Genomic DNA, 22301 nt, shown 5'->3' with positions numbered 1-22301 from the left:
CATGCTTTTTTGGGAAACTATATTATGTGACCAACTTAATCAATAAAAACAAATGCTACATTCATGATAAAATGATAATTAAGGACATTTTAGTGCAGAAAATGAGTTTCGTACCTGAAATGAAACAAACATGCTCAACATGTTGATATCTTATTTGCCAAGTGTGCCAACCAATTGTTTATTTATTTATATTATGCCATTCTCTATAAAATAAGTTAATTATGTATTTCTGCATTTCAGCATAGTTCTTAAACACAATTAATTGCAATATGTACAAACATTCAAAACAAAATCAATGCAGACTCTAACTTCACATAAAATATTCACTAATATTTTTTTTTTTCCCAGCAGATCACATTCACTCCAACCTTTATAAAAATGTCTGTTAATGAGCTAAAGATAATGTGAAATTAAAGGGATAGTTCAGATTATTTGAGGTGGAGCTGTATAAGGTACTTGCTGATAGTTAGTGGATTACCTACAGTAACTTGTGAGAATATTCTAAATATAGCATCCACTTAAGCTTTTTTTTCTTTTTTCTTTTTTTTGTTAGGTGGACTTTTTTTTTTTGAAGTGGCTAAAACACTTTTTGCTGCTGACCCTGCCCACAGCAGTTTATTGCTTAACTTCTGTACTGGTGCCCCCATTCTGCTTCTCCTAACTGGGGACATGCTGACTGGCATCTACTGTAGGTGATACACTGCCTATCAATAAGTGCCTCCCACAACCCCACGTCAAATAATCCCAAACTATCCCTTTAAAAGTCAGGCTAAATCAGTTTAAACACAGAGATGGAGCGCTGTAAGTACAGGCCAGATCAGTGGTATGGGTAGACAGTGCACAGTGCTGTTTGCAGAAAAGAGGTGTAGTGTGTGAATAAGACTATACAGTATCTGTTTTTGGATGAGAATCAAAGCAGAGTAACATCCAACAAAGTCTAACAGGTTTTCTCCCCCTATACAAAGGCTGTGCTAATGCACTAAAGCACTAATGTGTGTGCATGTACACAGGTAAAACAGAACAACCCACAACAGTGACATTAAATTAGAAGTTGAACTTCTTGCACAACAGATGGAAGGGGGTAAAATAAGATCCTGTAGAAGCATGACAGGATGATAAATGTGTGCTTGTAAGCATTTGTGGTCCAATATAAAATGTTCCGTTTGAATAACCCCTCATCCGTCATGACTGCTTTTAGCTACTTTAAACAGATCCATCAATTCTATCACTTTGTCAGCCACGTCCTCGTCCGCTCTCCTTCCTCCACTCTCCTTTGGATCTTTCCTCTTTCTCTCCAACTCTTGGCACTGAAAACTTTTTCATGACCTCTCTTTCAAACCCATCCATTTCTTCCTCTATGGCACTATCTTCTTCTTGCTCATCTTCATTCACTTCCACCATGTCTTCCAAAACATCTCCCACATCTTCAACGAAATCTTGGAAGCTCATCTGGTCATGAACGAAGACTCCATCCTTGAAGAATTCAGCGGTGAGCTTTTTGAGCTCCTCTGTTTTGGTAGCGTCCACCCCCGCCTCCTCTGCCTTAGCGAGGTAAGTTTGGAGGAAGGCCTCAAACTCGGGGAGCTGGACAAGATGCAGCCCCTCGGCCTGGGCGCAGGTCTCCAACGAGTTACAATGCTGCGATGGTTTGGGGTTGTGCTGGAGGCGGTCTCGCTGCTGGACCCAGTACTCAGGCTGCTCCAGGGAGGGTCGGCGGTGTGTGTGAGAAGGCTTCCTGTCTCCCCACAGATGCTCTTCCTCATGGCCAGTAAATTTGTGCTCTTTTTGTTTGTGGGATCTGTCTTTGTTCCAATCTCCGTCATGTTTCTTTTCTTTCTTTTCCCACTGTTTCCTTTCATCCTTCCTCTTCCATTCCTTATCATCTTTACCATTTTTATTCTTCCACTCATTCTCATTCCACTGTTTCCTCTCGTTCTTCCCCTTCCTGTCTTTGCCATGGTTTTTCTCTTCCCAATGTTTCCTTTCACCCTTCCACTTCCCTTCTTTACTATGGTCTTTGCTGTTTTTACTCTTCCACTCTTTCCTTTCCCCTCTCTCTTTCCAATCTTTTTTCTCCCATTTCTCTTTACCACTTTCCTTGTTGCCAACTTTACCTTTCTTCCAATCCTTCTCTCCCATCCATTCCTCCTTACCCTTGTGCTTCTCTCCATGCCCTTTTCCTATCTTCCAATCCTTCTTCTCCTCCTTACTTCTCCACTGTTTATCCTCATTCACTTTCCCGTGCTTTGCCTTTTTCCAGTCTTTCTCCTTCCACTCTTTTCTCTCACTCTTTTCTACCCAGTCTTTCTTCCCTTCTCTATCCTTCCATGGCTTTCCTTCATCACCTCTGCTCGCCTTTTCTTTCTTCCACTCTTTCTCCTTGAATTGTTTTGTCTCATCACTGTGCCTCTTTTTATCTTTCTCCTTGTCAAACTTTCCTTGCTCATGCTTTCCCTCTCTCCACTCTGTTTTTCCTCCATCTTTGCGCTCCTTTTTTCCTGCTTCCTTCCATTCAGATTTTTCTCTCTCTTTCCCCTCCTTCCATTCACCCATGTCCTTTTTATCCTTTTTCATGTCTTTCTTTTTCTCCCTCTGGTCATCCCATGGCTTCCTCGGCTGTCTCTCTGTAGATCCAGCTGTGGCCTCCATGCTGTCCTCTGGATGGCCACTGGAGGGCAGTGTAGCGGGCGGCACAGGTGCTTGATCTGCTTCACCAACTGCTGAAGGAAACACATGAAGTCACTACAACTATAAAGATGGGGAGTGAGCATTCAAGTGAGAATAATAGTAAAGAAGAAAAGGGAAGAAACGTGCTGCACTCTCCCTAGCTGACTTAAAAATATCATTCTTCTAACCTCCTCCCTCTGTCCCTTTGTACCTGAGCAGAGTTTTAACTCAGTCACAGTGGCTCTCAGTGTTTCTAGTTCTTTCTGTAGGGCCGGGACAGACTCCAGCTCTCTCTTCATCCTCTCGTTCTCTTTCTGAAGGACAGGGAGAGATGCCATCTCTTTCTTCAACCTACTGTTTTCCTTCTCCACCTCCTCCAACCGCAGCCACTCCTTTGCTCCCTCTGCTGCCTGTCCCTTGGCTACTTTTAGCTCTTCTTTCTGTGCCTATTTGGAAAAAAAAACAGAACAGGAGAAGAGGGTCCCGTGAGAATATTTCACTCAGTGACACGTTTATGCACAGACACACGTTCATGCATATATGTATACAGTAAGAGACAGAATGGAGTCACACCTGAAGTTGGGCTTGTAGCACAGAAATCTGCTCGTTCCCTTTGGCTAACTTATTTAGGAGCTCTGTATTGTCTGCTTCTACTGGTGCTGGAGGAACCTCTGGGTTGAGCCACTCCTGTCAACAAAATGCACACACAGTACAAAACATGACTCAGAATTATTATTATTGTCAGACAGAGTAGTCCAGAAGTGAGAGAACAGTACGAGACGAGAGAGAACAAAAGTCCAGAGAAGCACAGTTGGTAGACAATAGCAGCAATGCTGCCGGTGTTGTGGGTGGTCTCCCACTGAGTGAGCACATCACACTAAAAATTCATGCGGAGGTACTCACTGTACTGTAAAATGGGTCCACACACAAAAAAGCATTACAATGGACAAAAGTTAGACCAGAGAGAACACAGATAGAACAGAAGGAGGAAAAAAAAAAAGAAGTGACAAATTGACGTCAGACTGACCTGTTTTCCTGGTAACTCTGCGTCTTTCAGCTCTCTTGTACCATAGTCACTCTCTGCAAAGCACAATGTTCAAATGAATAATACACTGTCGAAGAACATGTGCAAAAGCTTTATACTTAATGGCATATTACTGAAAATATGGCACCTACCCAAACAACAATCAAGGCTTTTACAATAAAATGTGAGTCAGTGTGCATATACGCCGTTTAATCAAATCAAAATAAAAGGTTAAGAAAAATATATTTATTGCTGGTTGAAAACCTTGTATCCTTAATTTAGCTAATTTTCAGTTTCAGCTTTGACCTGATTCTCTGTGTTCTTGCCAAGTTTTTCAAGTAGGTCTATCTGCAGTCTCACAGTAGCTACAAAGCACTATAATATTCACATTTTTCAACTGATTTCAATATTCAGGGATTCAAAACCTCCATGGAATCAGTGAGATAAAATATACTTCCCTACTCCATGTTGATCATAAACTCTTGAATAGAACATGATAATTGGTTGAGAAAGGTAGACATTTTGGTGCTTTTGATCCTGAAAAATGGCAGTCCCTTATTTACATGTACTTGCTCACAGGCCAGTCTTGCCTGGTCCAATATGACGGCGATGTTGAAATATTGTAGCAAGGGGTCGAAGCGGTCAGTGTGGGTTTAGGTACCAAAACTGGTGCCTAAACCCATACTCAAGGTTTAACACTGATCATGCCAAGGGATTTTTTTTTTTTTTTTTTTTAAATAGGTATTTCACCAGAAAAAGTATGGTGGTTAAGCTAAAAAAAACCCATTAGGTTACACTGAGATGGTGTGGTACAAGGTTTTCATTTAAGAACAGCAAATAAGCCTTGTTGCCAAAGTGCATAAATCAATCTTTCTCACTCACTAACACATGTTTAAATGCATGCAGTTCTCTTAAAATTTGCTTTTTAAAAAAGCGTCAGATGCAAAACATGCATGTGCATTCACACATACAAACACAAGCTGTGGGCAAGCAAGCACTCATTCATTCACTCATACATATACACACACAACCTACCCTCATCCAGGTCCATGAAGATACCTGCAGGTATAATACACCTCAGCACCCTTCATGTAGTCAAGTGCAAGTAACTCATCACTTTAACTAACCTCATTCTAATGTCATAACCTAATTTCAAATAACATCAACAGGTAAAACAAAACAGGATTTTGATTCTTCTCAACAGGTCATATAAGGACGCCTACCTGAGAAAAAGATGGTGCCGAGGCCCAACAGAATGATGGCACCCAGAATGCACTTATTCACAGAGAACCCGCTGTCCTCTTCCCGCTGTGGCAGCTGAAACTCTTCCTCTCCTTCCTCCTCCTCCTCTTTCCTTCCGATCCGCTCCAGAGCTGCTAAGAGAGACCTCCTTCTCCTCACCTCTGGCTCTCCCTCCTCTCCCGTCTTCTCAGTCCTCTCCTCACTCACCTCTGAATCCACAGGGGAGTCTGGAGGAGTGGAGGGGAAGAGTATAAAAAGCTGCTGTTCGAGTGCATTTTGATATCACTTTGCAATTTACAGGTTTAATCTATTTTATCAGTACCCCCAAGGCACAAATGTTCAAAACAGCTGACCATTTGATGCAAATTTTATTTTCTGCCATATTTATTATTTTAAAACAACGCACAATATTGGGCACAAATTTGCTCTCGCACTCACTTAAATAGTTGGTGTTAGAAAGCACAGCAGCTATGGCGCTGTAACCCGTCTGATGCTGCAGTATGAGACAAAACTCCTCATGGGAGGTAAGACTTGCTTCTTTATTGGCTCCGTTTTGTATGACAAGCTGGTTAATTTAGTTTTTGTCTTTTTTACTGAAACTGCCACTACCAGTATTTGATGTTTTGTTGTTTTAGTTCAGGTGTGGTGGATTCCTGACAGGATATAGTGACAGTTTCAGCTAATACGACAAAAAGCTATTAAAGAAGTTCCCAACTGTAAGTTTTGGTACCTACATCTGGACAGTGATTCAAATGCTTCACTTTGGAACTTCTGGGACCTTAGAACAATGGTGTTTAAAGTTTCCAAGCTATTTGTATCACAACTAACTGTTAAAGAGCTACGGTACTATAAAAGCACACTGTGAAGAACTTGCTGAACTTTAGTTGGTAAACAAAAAGTGTACTGTATGAAAGAAATGCACAACAGAGCAAAAGAAGACTCATTTTTTAATGCTGTAGCGAGAAAAAAGAGCTGCAGACCAAAAACACCACACTGCAAAAAACTTTAGAGGTCCCAGTCCCTCTGAAGCCAATTTAATTCTGCAGGGTGTCATGCAGCTAAAAGTTTCTTTGTCACATCATGCTCCCTGCCTCATACCAACCACAGCCTCTCCAGACAACCTCCTGGCCCAGATACTGAACAATTCCATTACCAGCTGGTCCACCAAGTACACTTCGAACACAAACAGTACATATGGCTTCAGGAAAGGATACACGCATACCAGGTGAGGCCATGTAATTGCATACACAATAATATGAACGCAGTAATGATCTGACTTAAGTCAGTTAAGTTGTTCATACCTGCCTGTTTCCCTATGTCACTTGTCCTCGGAGACAGGTCTGACTCCTCCCCTTCCTGTCGTAGCTCTTCCCCATTTAACAGACGCTGTGTTCCTTCTTGTGCGAGTCTCTCTTCTTCCTGCGAAAACTCCACCCCTCCCAGAGTCTCTGTGCTCAGCAGTGTGTGTTCAGCTGGGGGCTCATCAGGGGAGGGGGTCATGTGGGTGTAGGAGTCAGAAAATGAATCAGGGTCAGGGCTGGGCTGCGCCGGGCCCTCTGGAAGGCCCTCTGACTGGCTGAGTGCATCACTGCTAGGGTCAAAGCTGCTGGACACATCCAAAGAGGTGGGAACAGGAACGGGAGTATCAGTGACAGCGGTGGGCACAGAGGTGTCCTCCTCTGTGCCTGTGTCTTCTCTTAACTCTGCTGTTTTTTCTTCTGATACCTGGGTATAAGAATCGGGTAATTAAAATTCTTTGAGGTATTTCCTGTCAGTCAAGGTTGTTGTTGTTTTCCCTTTAAAATCTAATTCTAAAACAAAAGTTGGAGATTTTGGGCAGAGTGTTAGCTGGGAGGTCTATATCACTCTTGTATCTGACTATAAATATAAAGCCACAGCCAGCCAGGCTCAGTTTAGCACAAAGACTGTTGACAGGAAGGAGGGAAGTAATCTACCCCGGCTCTGTTCAAAAGTGACAGAATTTGCCCTCTGAAATTCTACAGCTTAGAATGAAATATGCTGTAACCAATGTATAAAAACTTGACTCAGAATTTTGTCAGTCAAATTCGATTTGGCTGTTCAAGATGAAGATTAGACTAGATTAGATTCCTCTTTTCAGTTTGGCGCCACATTAACTCCTGTATCAGCCTACATGAGTCTCATGTTTTAGGCCACCTCACATTTTACTGCCTTTTTTCATCATCTGTCATGTCAAAACAAGATTTCAGCACGTTCAAATAAAGTAAAATGTGTGTCCTGATTATAGTTGAGTTATAAAATCCAAGTGCACCACAGAGTGTCTCTCCTGCCGGGCTGAAGAAGCAATCACAGTGGACGGCAGTAGAGGAGGTCACACTGTCATCTGGTTCAAAAGTGGTTTAGCAGACTTAACTGACAGTCGTTGGGGCAGGCGCTGCTGCCCTGTTAGATGATAAAGTTTACAGCCTACCATGCTGTTGCTCCTGCGTCACTCTGTGCAGGCTACAATGGCACTGCTAAAAAACAAAAAGTGCAATGTGTAACTGACAAATGTGAGTCGACTCAGGGTTTTCTTGACCGATGATTCTAATCGTTGAGTATTTGGGGACAGCTCAGGTAAAAAGTCTGTAAAGATTCTGTAAAACAATAATTCACCGCTTCACAGGAAGCTATGTCCTGGACTATTTGTTTGCTAGGACAAGTTGCAAGGCAACCAGGACAGATCCCAGGAAGTTACCAGTTCTGGCCAAGAAATATTCCACAAATAATCCAGGAGGAGACTGTTACCTTCAAACTAATCTTCATACTAAACTGAGCTAGCTGGCTGCCAAATGTAGCTTTTTACTTGCACAGTCATGAGAATGGTATTTACATTCTCATCTAACTGTCTGCCAGAAAGTAAGTAGTGCACCTGCTTTCAAGAGTGTTCGCTTAATCCTTTAAATAGAAACTTTGTGCTGAACATTTTTTTGTAACTCCACAAAGAAGCTGTCGCCTGGTAACAACTAAAATGAGTCATCCTCTAAGTATTAATACTTAGTTAGACGGGTAATAATGCGGCTATACACCCACTGGCCAATCAGAAACAAGTACTCCTGATGGCTATGGTATAAGCAGTTTGAATCTATATCTGTTCTGGCAATTCAGAACTGAGTTTTCACCCAAACAATGATATAATTACACAGTAAAATATAGCAAAATTCCTCCATAGGCCAATCAGAAATACATACTCAGCTAAGCTGTGAAACAAATATAACATGATAGAAAGTGATGTGTATTACTGTCTTACCGGGTGGCCCTCCACAGGGAGCCCCTCTGCAGACTCTGCACCACTTGCAGGCTGGTTCTCTCCAAAACCTGGGTCATCAAACACAGACATAGGAGGCAAGAAAGCAGACTTTCAGAGCAATAGTCCAACATATTTCAATTGTGAGTTTTTGAATTGCAGCAATTCTAACTAGGGATCCTGCCTCCACTGTGTTTGATACATAACTAATGATGAGCTATGGTTATATGCTATATTATTTTTCACTTTTCAGTTTTGTTTGATTACTTATTTGAGAGAACAAATAGGCAAAAGTAAGAAAGTCAAAATTAAAGATAGAAATTATAAGAGGTTTGTGCGTGAGAATTTTTTTTCCCATTACAATAATTAATCTTACAAATTTATTGTGACAAACACCTGCTTTAGATGTAAGACTTTCATCATCATGCTCTGTCCCCTCTGCCAATGGCCTCAGGGTTTCAGCAGCAGTTTCCTAGAATAAACAGACAAACAACAGACAGTCAAAGGAAACACAACAATAACAACATACAGATTAATTAACATTTAGATATTATAGATGGGGCAATCTAGGCTAATCTGAACATATCGTCTAAACTTTTAGCTTTTCTGAATAATAGTTAAATCATAAAAAAGTACAAGAAACATAGTCTTATTACAGAAACCTACTTCATATCCAGGTGACCCAAAAGGAAATCAATTGGGACAAGGAGTTTTCTTTTTTTAAAAAATAATAAATTTTCAATGAGGTCATGCACAGCGACTCCACATGTTCTTATGTTCTGTACAGAGTGGTGACAATACCTCAGGAGTGAGGATGGTCCAGCTGTTGTTAGCACTGCTGCCACCAGACATGGCCCCCTAGAGGCTTTGCCTGTCTCCTACAACACAAGAGGAACACACATAACAGATTACATGATTAATGGTAGTTCACTGGGAGAAATCGAATTAAGCTGATGAAATGTCCTACAGTATACCCCTTTGTGGCTTCATGCCCTGTGACTCAAAACTGGCTGTGTGATTTTCCAACCAGGTGAATCCTAAATTTATAGATGGAGGGGTGGGAAAAATGGGATTGTGGTATGTGATTGTGTATGCACTTACTGAAGCGACAGCTAGCAACCCCAAGTGAGCAGGTGTATTGTTCAGTGGCCTGCCACTAGTCCACAATTAGGGTGACAGTCTGAGTACTGCAGCTTTAAAACAAATTTACATCCTCTGTTTGCCCGTACACGGGATTTGAATACATGTCTTTGCTTTACAGCCTCACCCATTCTGCCAATAAAGGAGCTACTGTAACCTGTCCATTGCTCAGTTAGAGAGAGTGTGTGTGTGTGTACATGAATGCATGCAGGAAGTCCAGTTTCCTTGGACCATTCACTTCTTCATTAGTAGTTTGTGTGTGTTGTGGGCCTTTTGGTCACCCTGGCTTTTGACTAGCTTGGAAATGTTTTGGCAGAGACATGGGTAACTAAGGCCGCCCAGCAGTATTCTGGAAATACAGACAGCTGAATGGGCTGTCCATTTCAAAGCTACTGGTCTGTAAATACATGTCTACAAACCACCACCCATCAACGGTATACCCTATGTACCACTTGTTAAGGGGTGCAGGATATGGCTTTTTAAGCTGTTACAAATAATCAATAATTTCACAGTTTTGTATTTAAAAAAAGAAGGTCATAACCTGTAGTTTATGCGGGATAAAAAAGGCAAAGATGTAGTGAACAAAGCTGGATGACTTAATATTCCATAGATCTGACCTAACAAAATCTAACTGGCTACAACAAAAACATCTATTGCTTATGACTCTGCAAATGGCTTTGTAGAGCATTTTGCCCAAGAATTCAGATTAAATCCTCTCACATAATCTGTCAAATCAGATATTAATATGACCAATATCTATCAAATATAATTTCATTACTGGACTAACAAATAATTCATTAAATTTCCTATTACCTGCCAAAAGTTTATTGGCATGGATATTCATCATGCATCCCTACACTTTGTGTACATTAGGCCTACTAAGTGATCAGGTTGTCAAAGGTATATCAATACACAAAAAGCACTGAAAGTACCAAAACTATTTTAAAAAAGGATTTTAAGAGCTTATTCAAGACCTCTGTTAAGTTCAGTGTTACTGTCCAGAGTTCAGTGACCTTGTGCATAGATTAATGGGAAAAAAAATCTTATTTTGTCTTTCTAGGACTTTTTGTTCTCATTGCTGTGGAAGGAGGATTGTGTTTTTTTTAACGACAGCATTGTATCAAAGTTTAAAATTCTGATATCATAACAATTCTACTAAATTGTTAAAAAAAATTGTGGTAAAATAAACATTTGGTGCAACTGTTTTTTCTTAGTCTATGTCTGTAGTTCAGTGCTCTTTTCCAGACTAAAATAACTCAAGCAGAAACACAGACTGACATTTCAATTTCACCACCTGGTCAGATACAAGTGTCAGGTAATACAGCTATATGAAGCCTTTCCTTTCAAACTGCAGAGGATGACATAACAGAGATGCATATTTACTATGTGTAGTCTGTTTTTTTTTTCAGTGAATGCAGAAAGAGCCAACCACTTAAGTTAACACCACATCGTCTGGGTAATGACACACTTCACTCCCCAAATTCAATTCTCTCCCAGCTCCGCAATTTAGGTCTCCTAATCGAGTGCCTCCCAAGAGGAGTCTTCTGAATCTAGCCTAGGGCCCTAGGAGCATTGTGGAGCATATAGTGGAATGGCTTAAATAGATACCAGCTAAATATAGCTGCCATGAGATTGACTAGAGACAGAAAGGAGGGAGCATGCAGAGGATGGCCATGGGGAACACAACAAGAGACAGAAATGTATTCTAAGGACAGTGTTAAAAGGATTATCCTTAATGCATCACAAAGCCGATGGCTTTTAACAGAGAAAAAATAATTTTCACTGCTTTGTAGTCTGCTTTTATTCTCTTATCTTTATGAATAATATAATTTAATCTATAAAGCTGTAGCTTTGGGAGGCTGGGTCACATCATAGCCATCAAATTTACAGATACTTGACACCCTGTCTGATCTCAGGTTCTTAATACCTTTTCAAACAAACAATAATCTGCCTTCAGTTTAGTTTATGTGACACCTAAAATTTAATTAGGTGATATTAGCATCACTTGCATTTTGCCTTGAGAAGAAATACAGCCAAACATATGACTACAGCTGTAGGCCTAATCTTATTATCTTGGTCTCAGCGGGGAAAAAATTACCAAAAAAGGTCAAGAGAATAAAGTGCAGGACAGGCCATTAGGACAGCAATGTTAGGCTGCCAGTGAAAGCACCATAACCAGCTCGTACACACACAGCATCCCAAACAAAGCAGGCAGCACTTCCATCATGTTATTATGTAGTGATACAAAGTGTTTAGAGTGAAGGAGTGCGAAGCCTGTTGACAGGAAATGTCAAATGGCGATGGCAGCAAAGGAAAATAAAACTTAACACCGAGATAAACTGAGGAATATCGCTTTTTACACATGCTGAAGGACAATGTGAGTAAGCTGAATCACTTAAGGGTTAAAATAACGCACATAATTGTCCACATTAGCTGTTAAAAACGCCCCACTTCAACTGTTAAACCAGTCAACCGAGCAACCAGGAAAAAGTAAAGTAAAAAAAAGACGTTGGCGGCGTAGAGGAAGAACAAACAACAGACGTCCCAACTTCGTCACAAAACACTTGTAAGTTACATCGAAATTCAGGTCATTCTTACCGTGGACCGTCGCTTTACTTCAGACCCCACAGCCTGTCACAGATACAGCAGACACTTCTGAGAGTCTTCCCATCCAACTTGGGAACTTAGAACGTGCCTCCTGAACTTGCAAGAACCACGCGTCTTTCGTCCAATCACAGACGGCGATCGATCTGGTCCCGCCCCTCCACCTCCTGCACGACCAATGGCAACGCGGCGTCAGTGCACTTCGCTGGGAGAGCTTCCAAGTTGATTGACAGACGCAGGTGAAGGTGAGTATGTAAAACATACATGTTACATGCGTTATGTGTTTTTTCCACATGTATCCAGTCCTCGATATTTAATACCGGTAGTCCACAGGCTTGGGTTGATTCCAGGTTGATATTTTGGTCACAATATCTTCTTTTCCTCTGTGGTACAACTTTTTTCTTCAGTACATAAATCATAAATGGGATCTATATAAAACATGTTACTTTGCAAACCTTTTCAAATTAAATAAATACAAGTCATACAGTCTAATTAAAGGCAAGGACAGCTAAACCAAACATTTTTTGCCCTTTTTCAGCCATATATGCTAACTATAAGATAAATCAAAAGAAAATGAACAAAAATGCAGACATAAAGATAATATTTTTCTATTCATTCTTTCCTTTATTTAGTGCACACCAGTTTGTGTTGTACAGTGAGCATCAGGGGTGTCATTCCTCAAGTTCAGATTCCTCAGATCAGCAGGGTTGAATTCATGAAACTCTGACCCAGTCTCACAATTAATATTTGTGGCATGGAATCTGGAAATGCGCAAGTGTTTCCTGGAACCCAAGACGAGCATCCTATAGACACTGAAAAATAGACATAAAAATATTTGTACACAATAGTTAGTTATCACTGAAATTTTCTGAAAACAAAGAACTTTAGTTTACACGGAAAGTTCACCCCAAAATCAAAAATACATAGTTTTCCTTACCTGTAGTGCTATTCATCTGTCTACTTTGTTTTGGAGATATCAGTCATATAGATATCTGCCCTCTCTCAGGTATTATAGTAATTAATTTCATTCGGCTTGTGGTACTTAATGCACAAAAAACAAAAAAAATTAAAAAACAAACAAACGCCCCAAAAAAAGTAGGGCCTGACTGACAGATACTGGATTTTTTGGGGATGATGCTGATACCAACATCAGGGAGTACAAAAATTCAATCAATATATCGAACAGTATTCTTTATACAGAATATAAAACATATACATGAACACATTTTTTTTGCAATTATCCCTCAAAAGTGGTTAACACTTATTCCACTTTTTTGCAATTCACACTAAAATGATCTAGATGGATAAATAGCACTACGTTTTGATTTTGACTGACCCTTTAAACAGCAGACAATATAAATTGCATTATAAAAACTAAAAAGATTTAATTTCACTATGTGCTCAAGTGGTAGTTTGTTGACATATGAGACAAGACTCATACTTGCCAATGCTTTGCCAGCACCGCTGATCAAACAGTCCACTCTTGATGAAATAAAAGCTGGTTGAAATTACACTATAGGAGCCAACGGAGAAAAGGCGAAAATCAATGTCTGACCACTTGATCTACTCTCTCTCTCAGTCTGTCAGTCCAGGATCTCTTTGATGCACCAGCAGCACAGGAGGAAATAGAGGCACTCCTTAACCGACTGGATGAAACTATAGGCGAAGTTTCCACCCAAGAGGTTCTTGCCTCGTCCGAGGCCCATGGCCATGTCCCGAAGGTGCTGTCCCAGAGAGGCAGAGGGCATGGCCTGGGGAAGAGGACGCTGGGGATGCATGGCTCCGGAGTGTTAAGACAGGCAGAGGCAACAAGGAGGGCAGTTGATGAGAAGAAACAGGATCAAACGGGTGCAACAGCTGAGGTCTGCTCCGTATTCCTGGCACAGTTAGCTCCTCTACTTATAACCTCCTATGCAAGCTGCAGGCTGCCTCCATTCACATCCTGCTTTTTCTCGACTGTTCCCTGCTTTCAAACATCCGCTGATTGATTAAAGGCCTTGTTTACCTTTTCTGTGCATGGTTCCCCTCTGTTGTATAGTACCCTGCACACAGGCACTCCCCCAGGCTCTAATAATCCCTGAATCAGCCCCCTACTGTTACTGGCTCATCTGTTCACAAACAGGAGAGTTCCAGTAGCTCCAGTATAGCCCCCCCCCCCCACACACACCTCTACATCCCACTCTTTTGTTCAGGACAGTATGTGACAGGCAATCATACCTTCTAGCAGTGTGTGTGTGTGCTTTGTTTTGTCATTTTTCATCAAAGTGTGTTCTTTGATAGAAAAATGAAAGGGATCCTCTTACAGCCTATCAAACAAGAAGGTAAGTGCTCAGGCTAAATGCACACTTATTATATCAACAAGCAAACTCAGAAAGACAGATGAATGATATATGTATTTATATATGCAATCTTTTTTTTCAGATACAGGTGTAAACCAACATGTTTCCCTAAAAACAACAAAGTATTAAAACAGAAACATTTAAAGTAAAAATCAATATCTGTGCACACTATTTGAAAGTAACCTTTGGCTTTCAAAAACACAAATTAAAAAGTACAACAGCATCATCAACACAATCACCATCACCAACAACAAACAAGATTTTTTTTTCTTTTGAAAGGATTTTCATGCAACAAAGGCATCTGTGATGAAATAATGATAACACGGGACAGGTTCACTAATGATGCAGAGGGTCAGGTGGGTCTGTTTCAGCAGACACACACACACAGCAGAACTTAAATCTCTGGATTTCCTATCTCTGACCTACAAACACCTGAACAAGAGGAGTGTGTGTGTCTGGCTGACCCAGCTGTCACTCTGGTATGTGTGTGTGTGCATGTTAGATTACACATGAGCCCACTTCAGGGTCTAAGTACAAGCTGACAGTTAAGATTTAGGTTGAAAGATCCTATATTTCTCTTTGACAAGTTCAACTGACCCTTCCTAAGTCACACCCCTTTTTGCTCTTTGCTCCAATAACAGTTGAGCAAACGGTCAACTTTCTCTTTTCCTGTTTCCTGTACTTATATATACTATACTACATATACTATATTTTGAAGACGGTTAAAGGATGTTGCTGGGGGACCTATGAAAGCAACATATACAGTATAGCCAGTGATATATATGTATATGGAGGCCTACAGTCACATCTTAAGTCAGTTAAAGTCTGCAAAATGCTAGCTATCCAGCTAGCAAACAAGTGATGTAGGATTCTGCAATCATTACCTATCAGATGTAACTAGCTAAAGACTGATGTAATAACCTAGGTAGTCAGCTAGGGTTTTACTATTTGAATTGTCACTATAGCAGAATTTTATTATTTAATACAATATTAGAATAACAAATGATACTCATGCTGCTTTTGGAGAAAAAAAAAAGTGGGGATTAAAAATAGGATATTTGTCATCTGTGAGCAGACAGCGCTGGTACAGAAGTCACTGCCTGGTTTTGCTACACTGCAAGCCAACTGAACAGAGGGCTTAAATCAGTACTTACATCATTTTTTAATCGATGTGGTATTTTTGCTGCCATGAAATGTTAGTACTGTAATGTTTTTGATCACATGGTTTAGAAATTACAGAGCAAAACTGAAGCCATCTATCTAGCTGATGATTCATAAATGCTGCCTTCAAATTGAACTAATTGTCTTGCGATTATGTCATGGGCAGTCATGTTCATGACTCTGAGCTTTCATAAAATTTCCGTTTACAAGTTTGTGAATACCACAGTAGAGGTTGTTCATATGGACTGTTCTTGTGAACACTTAAGCACGGCCCCTGCAGTAGCTAGCCAGTTAGCTTGTGTTTTGTGAACATTAGCAAACTTAAGATGCAACTATATATAGTGACTAAACCTATGGGCCGCCCAACATCTTTTAACCATCTTCAAAGTCTGGTTTTGCCAGCACATCTAAGTACAGAACACAGGACAGGAGAAAGGTGACTGAGGTTTCAAAAGAGGCGGGACTTAGGAGGGGTCAGTTGGCTTTAAGAAGAGCTACCTCAGTGCTGTGGTGTCTGGTTCTGTGTTTACTTATCAAATAAGTCATTAAATATACAACTATGAAAACAATAATCCAATAGTAAGCTGACCAGTCAAAAATCAATGTTATTTACAGATGGTCAAGAAATATCCCCTCCCAATGGTGACATCAAGTATCTGTGACTATAAGCTGAATGCAAGAATGTGCATCAGAGGAGATTGCCATCACTGGATCTGGATGTGTGTGTATATTGGAGTGTCATTTTTGCAGAGTCTTTGTTTAAAACTGAGAGGCTTGTGTGAGATTCTCCTGTAGTCGACTACATTTGAATTAAGTACATAAGGTGACTGCATTGAAGTGACATGTGACTGCATTGAAGAAACAAGGCACGATTAAAAAGACATTAAAACAAACAACGTCATGAACTGAGGGAGGAGGAAAAGGAAAGGAGAGACAATAGTGTGAACTTCTCCACCCCCGATTCTCAAAAGTTTGTGAAAACAGCACACTGAGGAGAACATTTGGCTTAAACATTTCATCGTTAGCAATGCTCTGAAAACATGTATGTCCTTATGTTCAGGTACCCCCAAACCACTTCATTTTTTTTTAAAGGACATTATTCCCTCAAGTGATTTAAAACTAAAGCAACAATTACTTAACAACAATTACTCAATTACTTTACCAGTTACTACGACATACTTTGCATCATTTTTGCAGAGGGAAGTTCACCACTTAGACTGTTCAACATTTCTCACTGGCCATCTTTTAAAGGGATCTTCTTTAACTACTCCTCTTTAGCTTTCAGTCAGGATACTCTCTAATGATAGAACCCATAGATTGTCAATGCAAACACATACTAAGAAGTCAGTGAAAAGCAAGAGGTCAAAAGTGATCTATGCTTCTCAAAATGTACTAGTACTACTGTGTTTGAGGGTGACCTTAACACTAACTTACATGAAAGATCCCATTTTGATGATGCGTTCAGGCACAATCACCTTTTCTTCTCTCCTCTAAAACACCCATTTTAATAAGCATTTCCTTCTATCTAAATTTTCTCCCAATGCTGTGAGCACACATGACAGATAACTGCTGATAGTTGTCATGGCTTTCTCTGCTGTTAGCAACCAAGTTCATGTTCTTTGGTGCAGATCATGTGTGGTGTAAAGATGTGTGTGTTTACAGAGCGATTAAGGGGATACAGCCGTTGCGATCCTCCTGAACTCCGATATGTAATGAGTCCCAAGATAACAGACGGAAACCAACCAAAAAAAGAGAACATATATGATGGTCATTGGCATAGCAGTCCCCAGTTTTGCATACAGGCTCTCCTCATCACCAGGTATCACTCCAGGGGTCAAAGTTCAGAAGTCCTAAAAAGGGGAGTGTTTTCGGGGGTAGGGTGGCCCTCCTGATTAGATTGGAAGCAAACTCGTTGCTGCATATTAACCAGGCAGAACTGTTACAAAGACAGGTTTGCTGCTGAAGTGCTCCAGTGACACTTGAAGGGAGAGTTTATGTTCAAGCCTGGTTCAGTCTCAGAAACAAAGAACCACTGCCGTCCAGTTTTGTTTTGCCTAAAATGCTCCAGCAACAGTCTGAGGAGGGAAATCACTTCCCTGAACGAAAGAAGACGTGATTCTAAGCACTGAAAATCTCACTCCATGTCCCACTGATGTTCCTTTCGTCACTTTTCAGTTCCACATTTTTTTTGTACAGGATTCCATGTATTAGTAAAGTGTTTTGCTTTTTTTGTTTTTTTCATAATCACACAATAAGATTTTTTTTTTCTTTAAAAAAAAAAAAAAAGAAATTGCATTTGTTTTCTGCCCCATTCCGAAACAAGGAAAGGGCTCCTCCCTGGTTCACAGTAGGCTGTTGAGAAATTGCAGCAGTGCGTCTCCGTTGTGGAGGGATGCGCCTTATAGGTGTCGGGGATCAAGGACTGCAGGTCACAGTTTGGCTTTCAGAAAGAAACAGGTGGCAACAGCAGCAAGTGAGTGATTTTGCAGACAAACTAATGACATTTTTTTCTTTTTTGGCTTTCTTTGCTATGGTGTATGCACATGTGTGCTGTGTGTGTTAAGTGTAGTGTTGCTGTGTGTGCTATAGCACATGAAGAGATGTGTTCTGAATTGCTGCATGAGTGCGTGTATATTTGGTGGAGTATTTCATTGGTGTGTGTAACGTCAGGCCCTGCGCTCCACTGGCTGTTGCAGACACACTTCGCTACCAGCTGATACGATGGGGAGTCTGTTGTCCATGTGGTAGCTGATCAGGTGACTCACACTTTCAAACCGATGGTCTTTTGTACGGACCTGAAAGACAATAAATAAATAATTAAAAAATGCAAGTTTACATTGCTGACCAGTAGAGCCCTTATTCTGAATGACCCCCAAAAAAGTTGCAGCCAACGCCAGCTAATCACCGGAAAAATGTGAGAATTTGAAATGTCTGAAAAGTGCCGTACAGTCAGGTTAGCATGCTGTGCTGCGCTGTGTGTAAAACATGGAGGTAGTGGAAGAGGGACTCTGGACAGAGCAGATTAAAGTATCGCTTTCTTTTTTCTCCAAGTTATCTTCACTTGGTTCACTTCACTGGCTCTACTGCAGCCTCTCTACTAACTTTGCTTGTGTTTTGTGATTATGTTTGCGGAGGAGCTCAGCTACGACACAGAGAGCAGGGGAGATGCTTTAGCATACTAATAAATTACACTAAAATGTTAAAAGTACTGATAAAATAAAAACAATAACTTAGAAGCTTTGTCAGATTTTAAGATATGCTGCAAACTAAGCTAAACAGATAAATGTGGACGGCTTTGATTTAGCTTTTGTTTTGTAATTTGCTTCAGTGCACACAAAAAGGAGGAAGAGATGGTGAAAAGACCTGTGCCATAATATGGATATTGTTTGGGTTTAAAAAGTCAGGAAACAATAATCTGCACATTATGTTGGACAGGAGATGTTACAAGGGGCGATTATACCTAATATACTTAAAAAAAGGTTAATTATTTTTTCTATTTATTATTCCAGTTTTGCATAGTAAATGTTCTTAAAATACTTCTGTAATGTATATGAAATATGTACTAGTCTACAGTTGAAGGGATAGTTTGGATAATTTAATTTAGTACTTATTGATAATCCATTAGCTAAAGTAAATGCCAGTCAGCACATCCCAGTTAGGAGAAGCAGAGAGGAGCACCAGCACAGAGGCTAAGCAATGAACTGTTGTAGACAGGGTCAACAACAAAAGATATTTCAGCCACTTAAAGATGACTTTCCAAACAGCCAGTCAGGAACCTACCATTACATGAGCTAAATATCACTCTATCCATACCAACCAAGCTCCATAGGCGAAATCAGTACTTTTACCTTACAGAATATAGGAGTTGCTGGTCTACTGTTGTCTCTATTTGTTAGTGTGTTTGTGTTATTGTATGACTTTAGTGTTTTAAAAGGATAGTTTGGATTCAGTGATGTCACACAATAATACAAACAAACTAACCGACTTTGGCAGCAGTAGACCAACAGCTCCTTTGTTCTGTAAGGTAAAATGACTGATTTCGCCTACGGGGTTTGGTAAGTTTTGAGACAGCAATATTGGGCTTAAAGGACTGTGGTTTCCCATCACATGCTGTATGATGGTTAAGTAAAATAAGGTGGTGAAAACATTCTAAATATAGTGTACACTTAAAATGATACTGACCTTTTTTAAGTGTCTAAAAAAAACTTTTGTTGCTGACTCTGTCCACAGCAGTTCATTGCTTAGCTTCTGTTCTGGTTTCTCCTTTCTGCTTCTCCAAACTTGGGACATGGTGATCAGCATCTATTGTAGCTGATATACTGACTGTTGATAGGTACCTAATATAACCCTACATCATTCAAAGTATTTATATTGAAATTTTAAGTAAAATTAATATACCATCATTGTTACTGTCTGTATTTCAACTTATACCATGATATAAATTTCAGCCCATACCATCCAGCCCTCCAACACACTCCCTCCCCTTTGTGTATTCCTTCCCTTCCTTATGTTCTCCCCCTCAGAGACTGACTCACCACTCCTTCTGGGTCGACTAGTAGCAGGTGTTTGGGCTGACCCCCCTGCTGTCCCGTGAGGACGTACTGCCCAGGCGTGGTCCCAGACTCTCGCACCAGGAAGTCTCCATCGCGGGTCAGCAGCCTCTCTGCTTCCCTGCGACTTAAGCTACCGTGGAACCAGGCCTCACACTGCAGCTGCTGCACCAGAGGGGGCACTGCTGACACTGAGCTTGGGCCGCCGTGCCCAGAGACGCCCAGGGCATCATCAAATGGCTCTTGAAAAACACATACACACACATTTGTACTATTGTATTCCTCTGCTGAAAACCTGAAATGTATGCCTTTAAAGGAAAAGAACAACTTTTCTTTTTTACTATTGTCTGAGTTTCTATTTAGAACAAAAATGATTGTCCAAGTGAAGCACAAGGTTTCTGGCAGCTGTGTGCTATATACTGATAGTGGCCTGTGTCTTTAATGTGAAAGGCTTTATGCAGTCAGCCAATCATGTTACATAAAATGCCCCTGTAATGGACAAAGGCACTCTAATTCCCTTATCTTCCTGCCTTCTGTGGGCAGCTCCACTCTTCAATTAGCCTGTCATATGGAATGTACAGCACACACTACTCTGCTCATCTCCTCAGTCAATAATTAACCCCCATTCTTTCCACATGGTAAAACAATTGCACATTTGAGCTACCAGTAATTTTGGGCATTTTCATTACAACCCACACACATTTTGCTATTTATAAGAAATCAGTTTTTCTGTACTACATATGTCTTTTTTTTTGGAGCGGTCCATTTTAGCTTTATTTATCAACACAACAAGATGGACCGGATAAGGCACTTACTCATGTCAAAAGCATCTCTGTGAGCATTTCCATTGGCTGCAACTGGAGGGCGGGGTTTATCCACATTGACGTATGAAGGGTCATCAAACAGTTCCCGTCCCCCTTCTTTGGCTCCCACTGGAAAAGAAAGACATTGTGACCTTGGCACATCTTGCAATTTCCTCATCAGAGATGTGCATTAAATGTAATTTTAACCAGACATGACAAGAAAAGAAAATACAAGACAAGAGAGGAGAGTGGAGAAAATATGTAACTGAAATCTGCCCTACGACATGATGACAGCCTTAAAGGGATATTTCAGAACTGATGTAGGGTTGAATGAGGTGTTTATCGATGGTCAGTGTATTTGTTGCAGTAGATGCTGGTTGGCACGACCCCAGTTTGGAGAAGCAGAGAGGGGCAAAAGCAAGGCAATGACCTGCTGTGGATGGTGTTAGCTAAAAAAGGTATTTTAGCTACGTAAAAAAGGTCCATCTGAAAAAAACAAACTTCAGCTTCAGTTTAGTATACACTATATTTATATATTTTTCACCACGCCATCAGATGGCCTTTTCTAATGGGAAGCCACTGTTATATAAGCCAAATATCCCTCTCACCAAACAAACCAAACTCCGTAGGAAAAATCAGTAATTTTACCTCACAGAACACAGGAGTTGCTAATCCACCACTGCCTCAATTTTTTAGTTTGTTTGTGTTACTGTGCGACCTTGGAGAACCCGAACTATCCTTTTAAAACACCAGAGTCACACAACAACACACAGAAAACTAACAGATTGAGCCAGTGGTAGACAAGTAACTCCTGTGGTCTGTGAGGTAAAATGACTAATTTCACTAATGGAGTTTGGTTGGAGGGAGCTATATTTGGCTCCCTTCAGTAAAGACTGTCTGACAGCAAGGTCAAGTGGTGAAAATATTATAAATACAGTGTACACTTAAACTGATATTGATTTTCTTTTAGGTGGATCTTTTTACGTGGCTAAAATCTGTTTTTCTGCTGATCCTATCCACTTCCATTTTCACACACTCCTCAGCTTATCCAAAGTGGTGACTTGTTGACCACAATCTATTGTAGGTAATACATTGATTATTGATAAGCACCTCATACAACCCCACTTCAAGTAATCTGAACTATCCCTGTTTCCTGATTTACAGCGTAAGACAGAGAAAGATGCAGACAGACGGACGGAGACAGAGCTCACCTGGCAGAGGCGGCAGCGGCTGCTTGTGAATGTCATTCTGACCTGGCTGTCCATAAGGCTGCAAACACAGAGGCACATAAATAAATAATGAGTCACATGTGGACATACTCTGGTATGCATATACGAATACATTCCTACTAAAAGGATTACAAAAGGTCATTTTGTGATAGACAAATCATCACAAACTGAGTGATCTCAGCTGGGCTACTGCTGCCTTTTACATTTCTAGGCTCAGAACTCAGCAATTCTGATTCATATGCTGCGCAGTTCTTAGATTCCTTATGAGTGTATCATC

The 22301-nt window shown here is 40.5% G+C and overlaps 3 protein-coding genes across 11 annotated transcripts in view; all 3 read right to left on the bottom strand.

The window, feature by feature from the left end:
• Positions 1-715: 715 nt before the first annotated feature.
• pbxip1b (pre-B-cell leukemia homeobox interacting protein 1b) lies at positions 716-12066 on the bottom strand. Of its 6 annotated transcripts, none has more exons than XM_084726791.1 (12): positions 11937-12066; positions 9000-9076; positions 8595-8670; positions 8202-8269; positions 6235-6658; positions 6032-6106; positions 4915-5160; positions 4727-4750; positions 3695-3747; positions 3241-3354; positions 2879-3113; positions 716-2720 (listed from the first exon to the last, which is right to left on the bottom strand). In XM_084726791.1, exons 2-12 carry the CDS (start codon positions 9048-9050, stop codon positions 1234-1236), a joined length of 2853 nt encoding a protein of 950 aa, XP_084582917.1. In that variant the 5' UTR covers positions 9051-9076; positions 11937-12066; the 3' UTR covers positions 716-1233. The 6 variants fall into 6 exon arrangements, with proteins under 6 accessions (XP_084582917.1, XP_084582921.1, XP_084582922.1 ...); XM_084726795.1 differs by having other exon boundaries at positions 3023-3113; XM_084726796.1 differs by having other exon boundaries at positions 716-2717; positions 3023-3113.
• Positions 12067-13169: 1103 nt separating this feature from the next.
• lenep (lens epithelial protein) lies at positions 13170-14971 on the bottom strand. Its single transcript, XM_084726797.1, has one exon. The coding sequence runs from the start codon at positions 13718-13720 to the stop codon at positions 13526-13528; it is 195 nt and encodes a 64-aa protein (XP_084582923.1). The 5' UTR covers positions 13721-14971; the 3' UTR covers positions 13170-13525.
• Positions 14972-15894: 923 nt separating this feature from the next.
• shc1 (SHC (Src homology 2 domain containing) transforming protein 1) overlaps positions 15895-22301 on the bottom strand; it is a 29654-nt gene continuing 23247 nt past the window's right edge. For all 4 annotated transcript variants that reach the window (XM_084726788.1, XM_084726787.1, XM_084726789.1 and 1 more), the window contains 4 exons: positions 22007-22064; positions 20808-20924; positions 19978-20234; positions 15895-18237 (listed from right to left, as the gene is read on the bottom strand). In XM_084726788.1, the coding sequence (XP_084582914.1) occupies positions 18109-18237; positions 19978-20234; positions 20808-20924; positions 22007-22064 (561 nt within the window). In that variant the 3' untranslated portion in view covers positions 15895-18108. The remainder of the gene's footprint in view (positions 18238-19977; positions 20235-20807; positions 20925-22006; positions 22065-22301) is intronic.

The sequence above is a fragment of the Lutjanus erythropterus genome, chromosome 9 (genome assembly GCF_056507025.1).
Source record: "Lutjanus erythropterus isolate fLutEry1 chromosome 9, fLutEry1.hap2, whole genome shotgun sequence".
NCBI classification, from domain to species: domain Eukaryota; kingdom Metazoa; phylum Chordata; class Actinopteri; order Lutjaniformes; family Lutjanidae; genus Lutjanus; species Lutjanus erythropterus.
Note: the sequence above shows the minus strand (reverse complement) of the source record. Positions and strands in the feature narration are given on the sequence as shown.

Coding starts and splice junctions, on each gene's coding strand:
- pbxip1b (XM_084726791.1), bottom strand. CDS start 9,050: ATGTCTGGTGGCAGCAGTGCTAACAACAGCTGGACCATCCTCACTCCT. Junction 3,114..3,240: donor TGCTACAAGCCCAACTTCAG/GTGTGACTCCAT, acceptor TTTTCCAAATAG/GCACAGAAAGAAGAGCTAAA. Junction 2,721..2,878: donor TGAGTTAAAACTCTGCTCAG/GTACAAAGGGAC, acceptor TGTTTCCTTCAG/CAGTTGGTGAAGCAGATCAA.
- lenep (XM_084726797.1), bottom strand. CDS start 13,720: ATGCATCCCCAGCGTCCTCTTCCCCAGGCCATGCCCTCTGCCTCTCTG.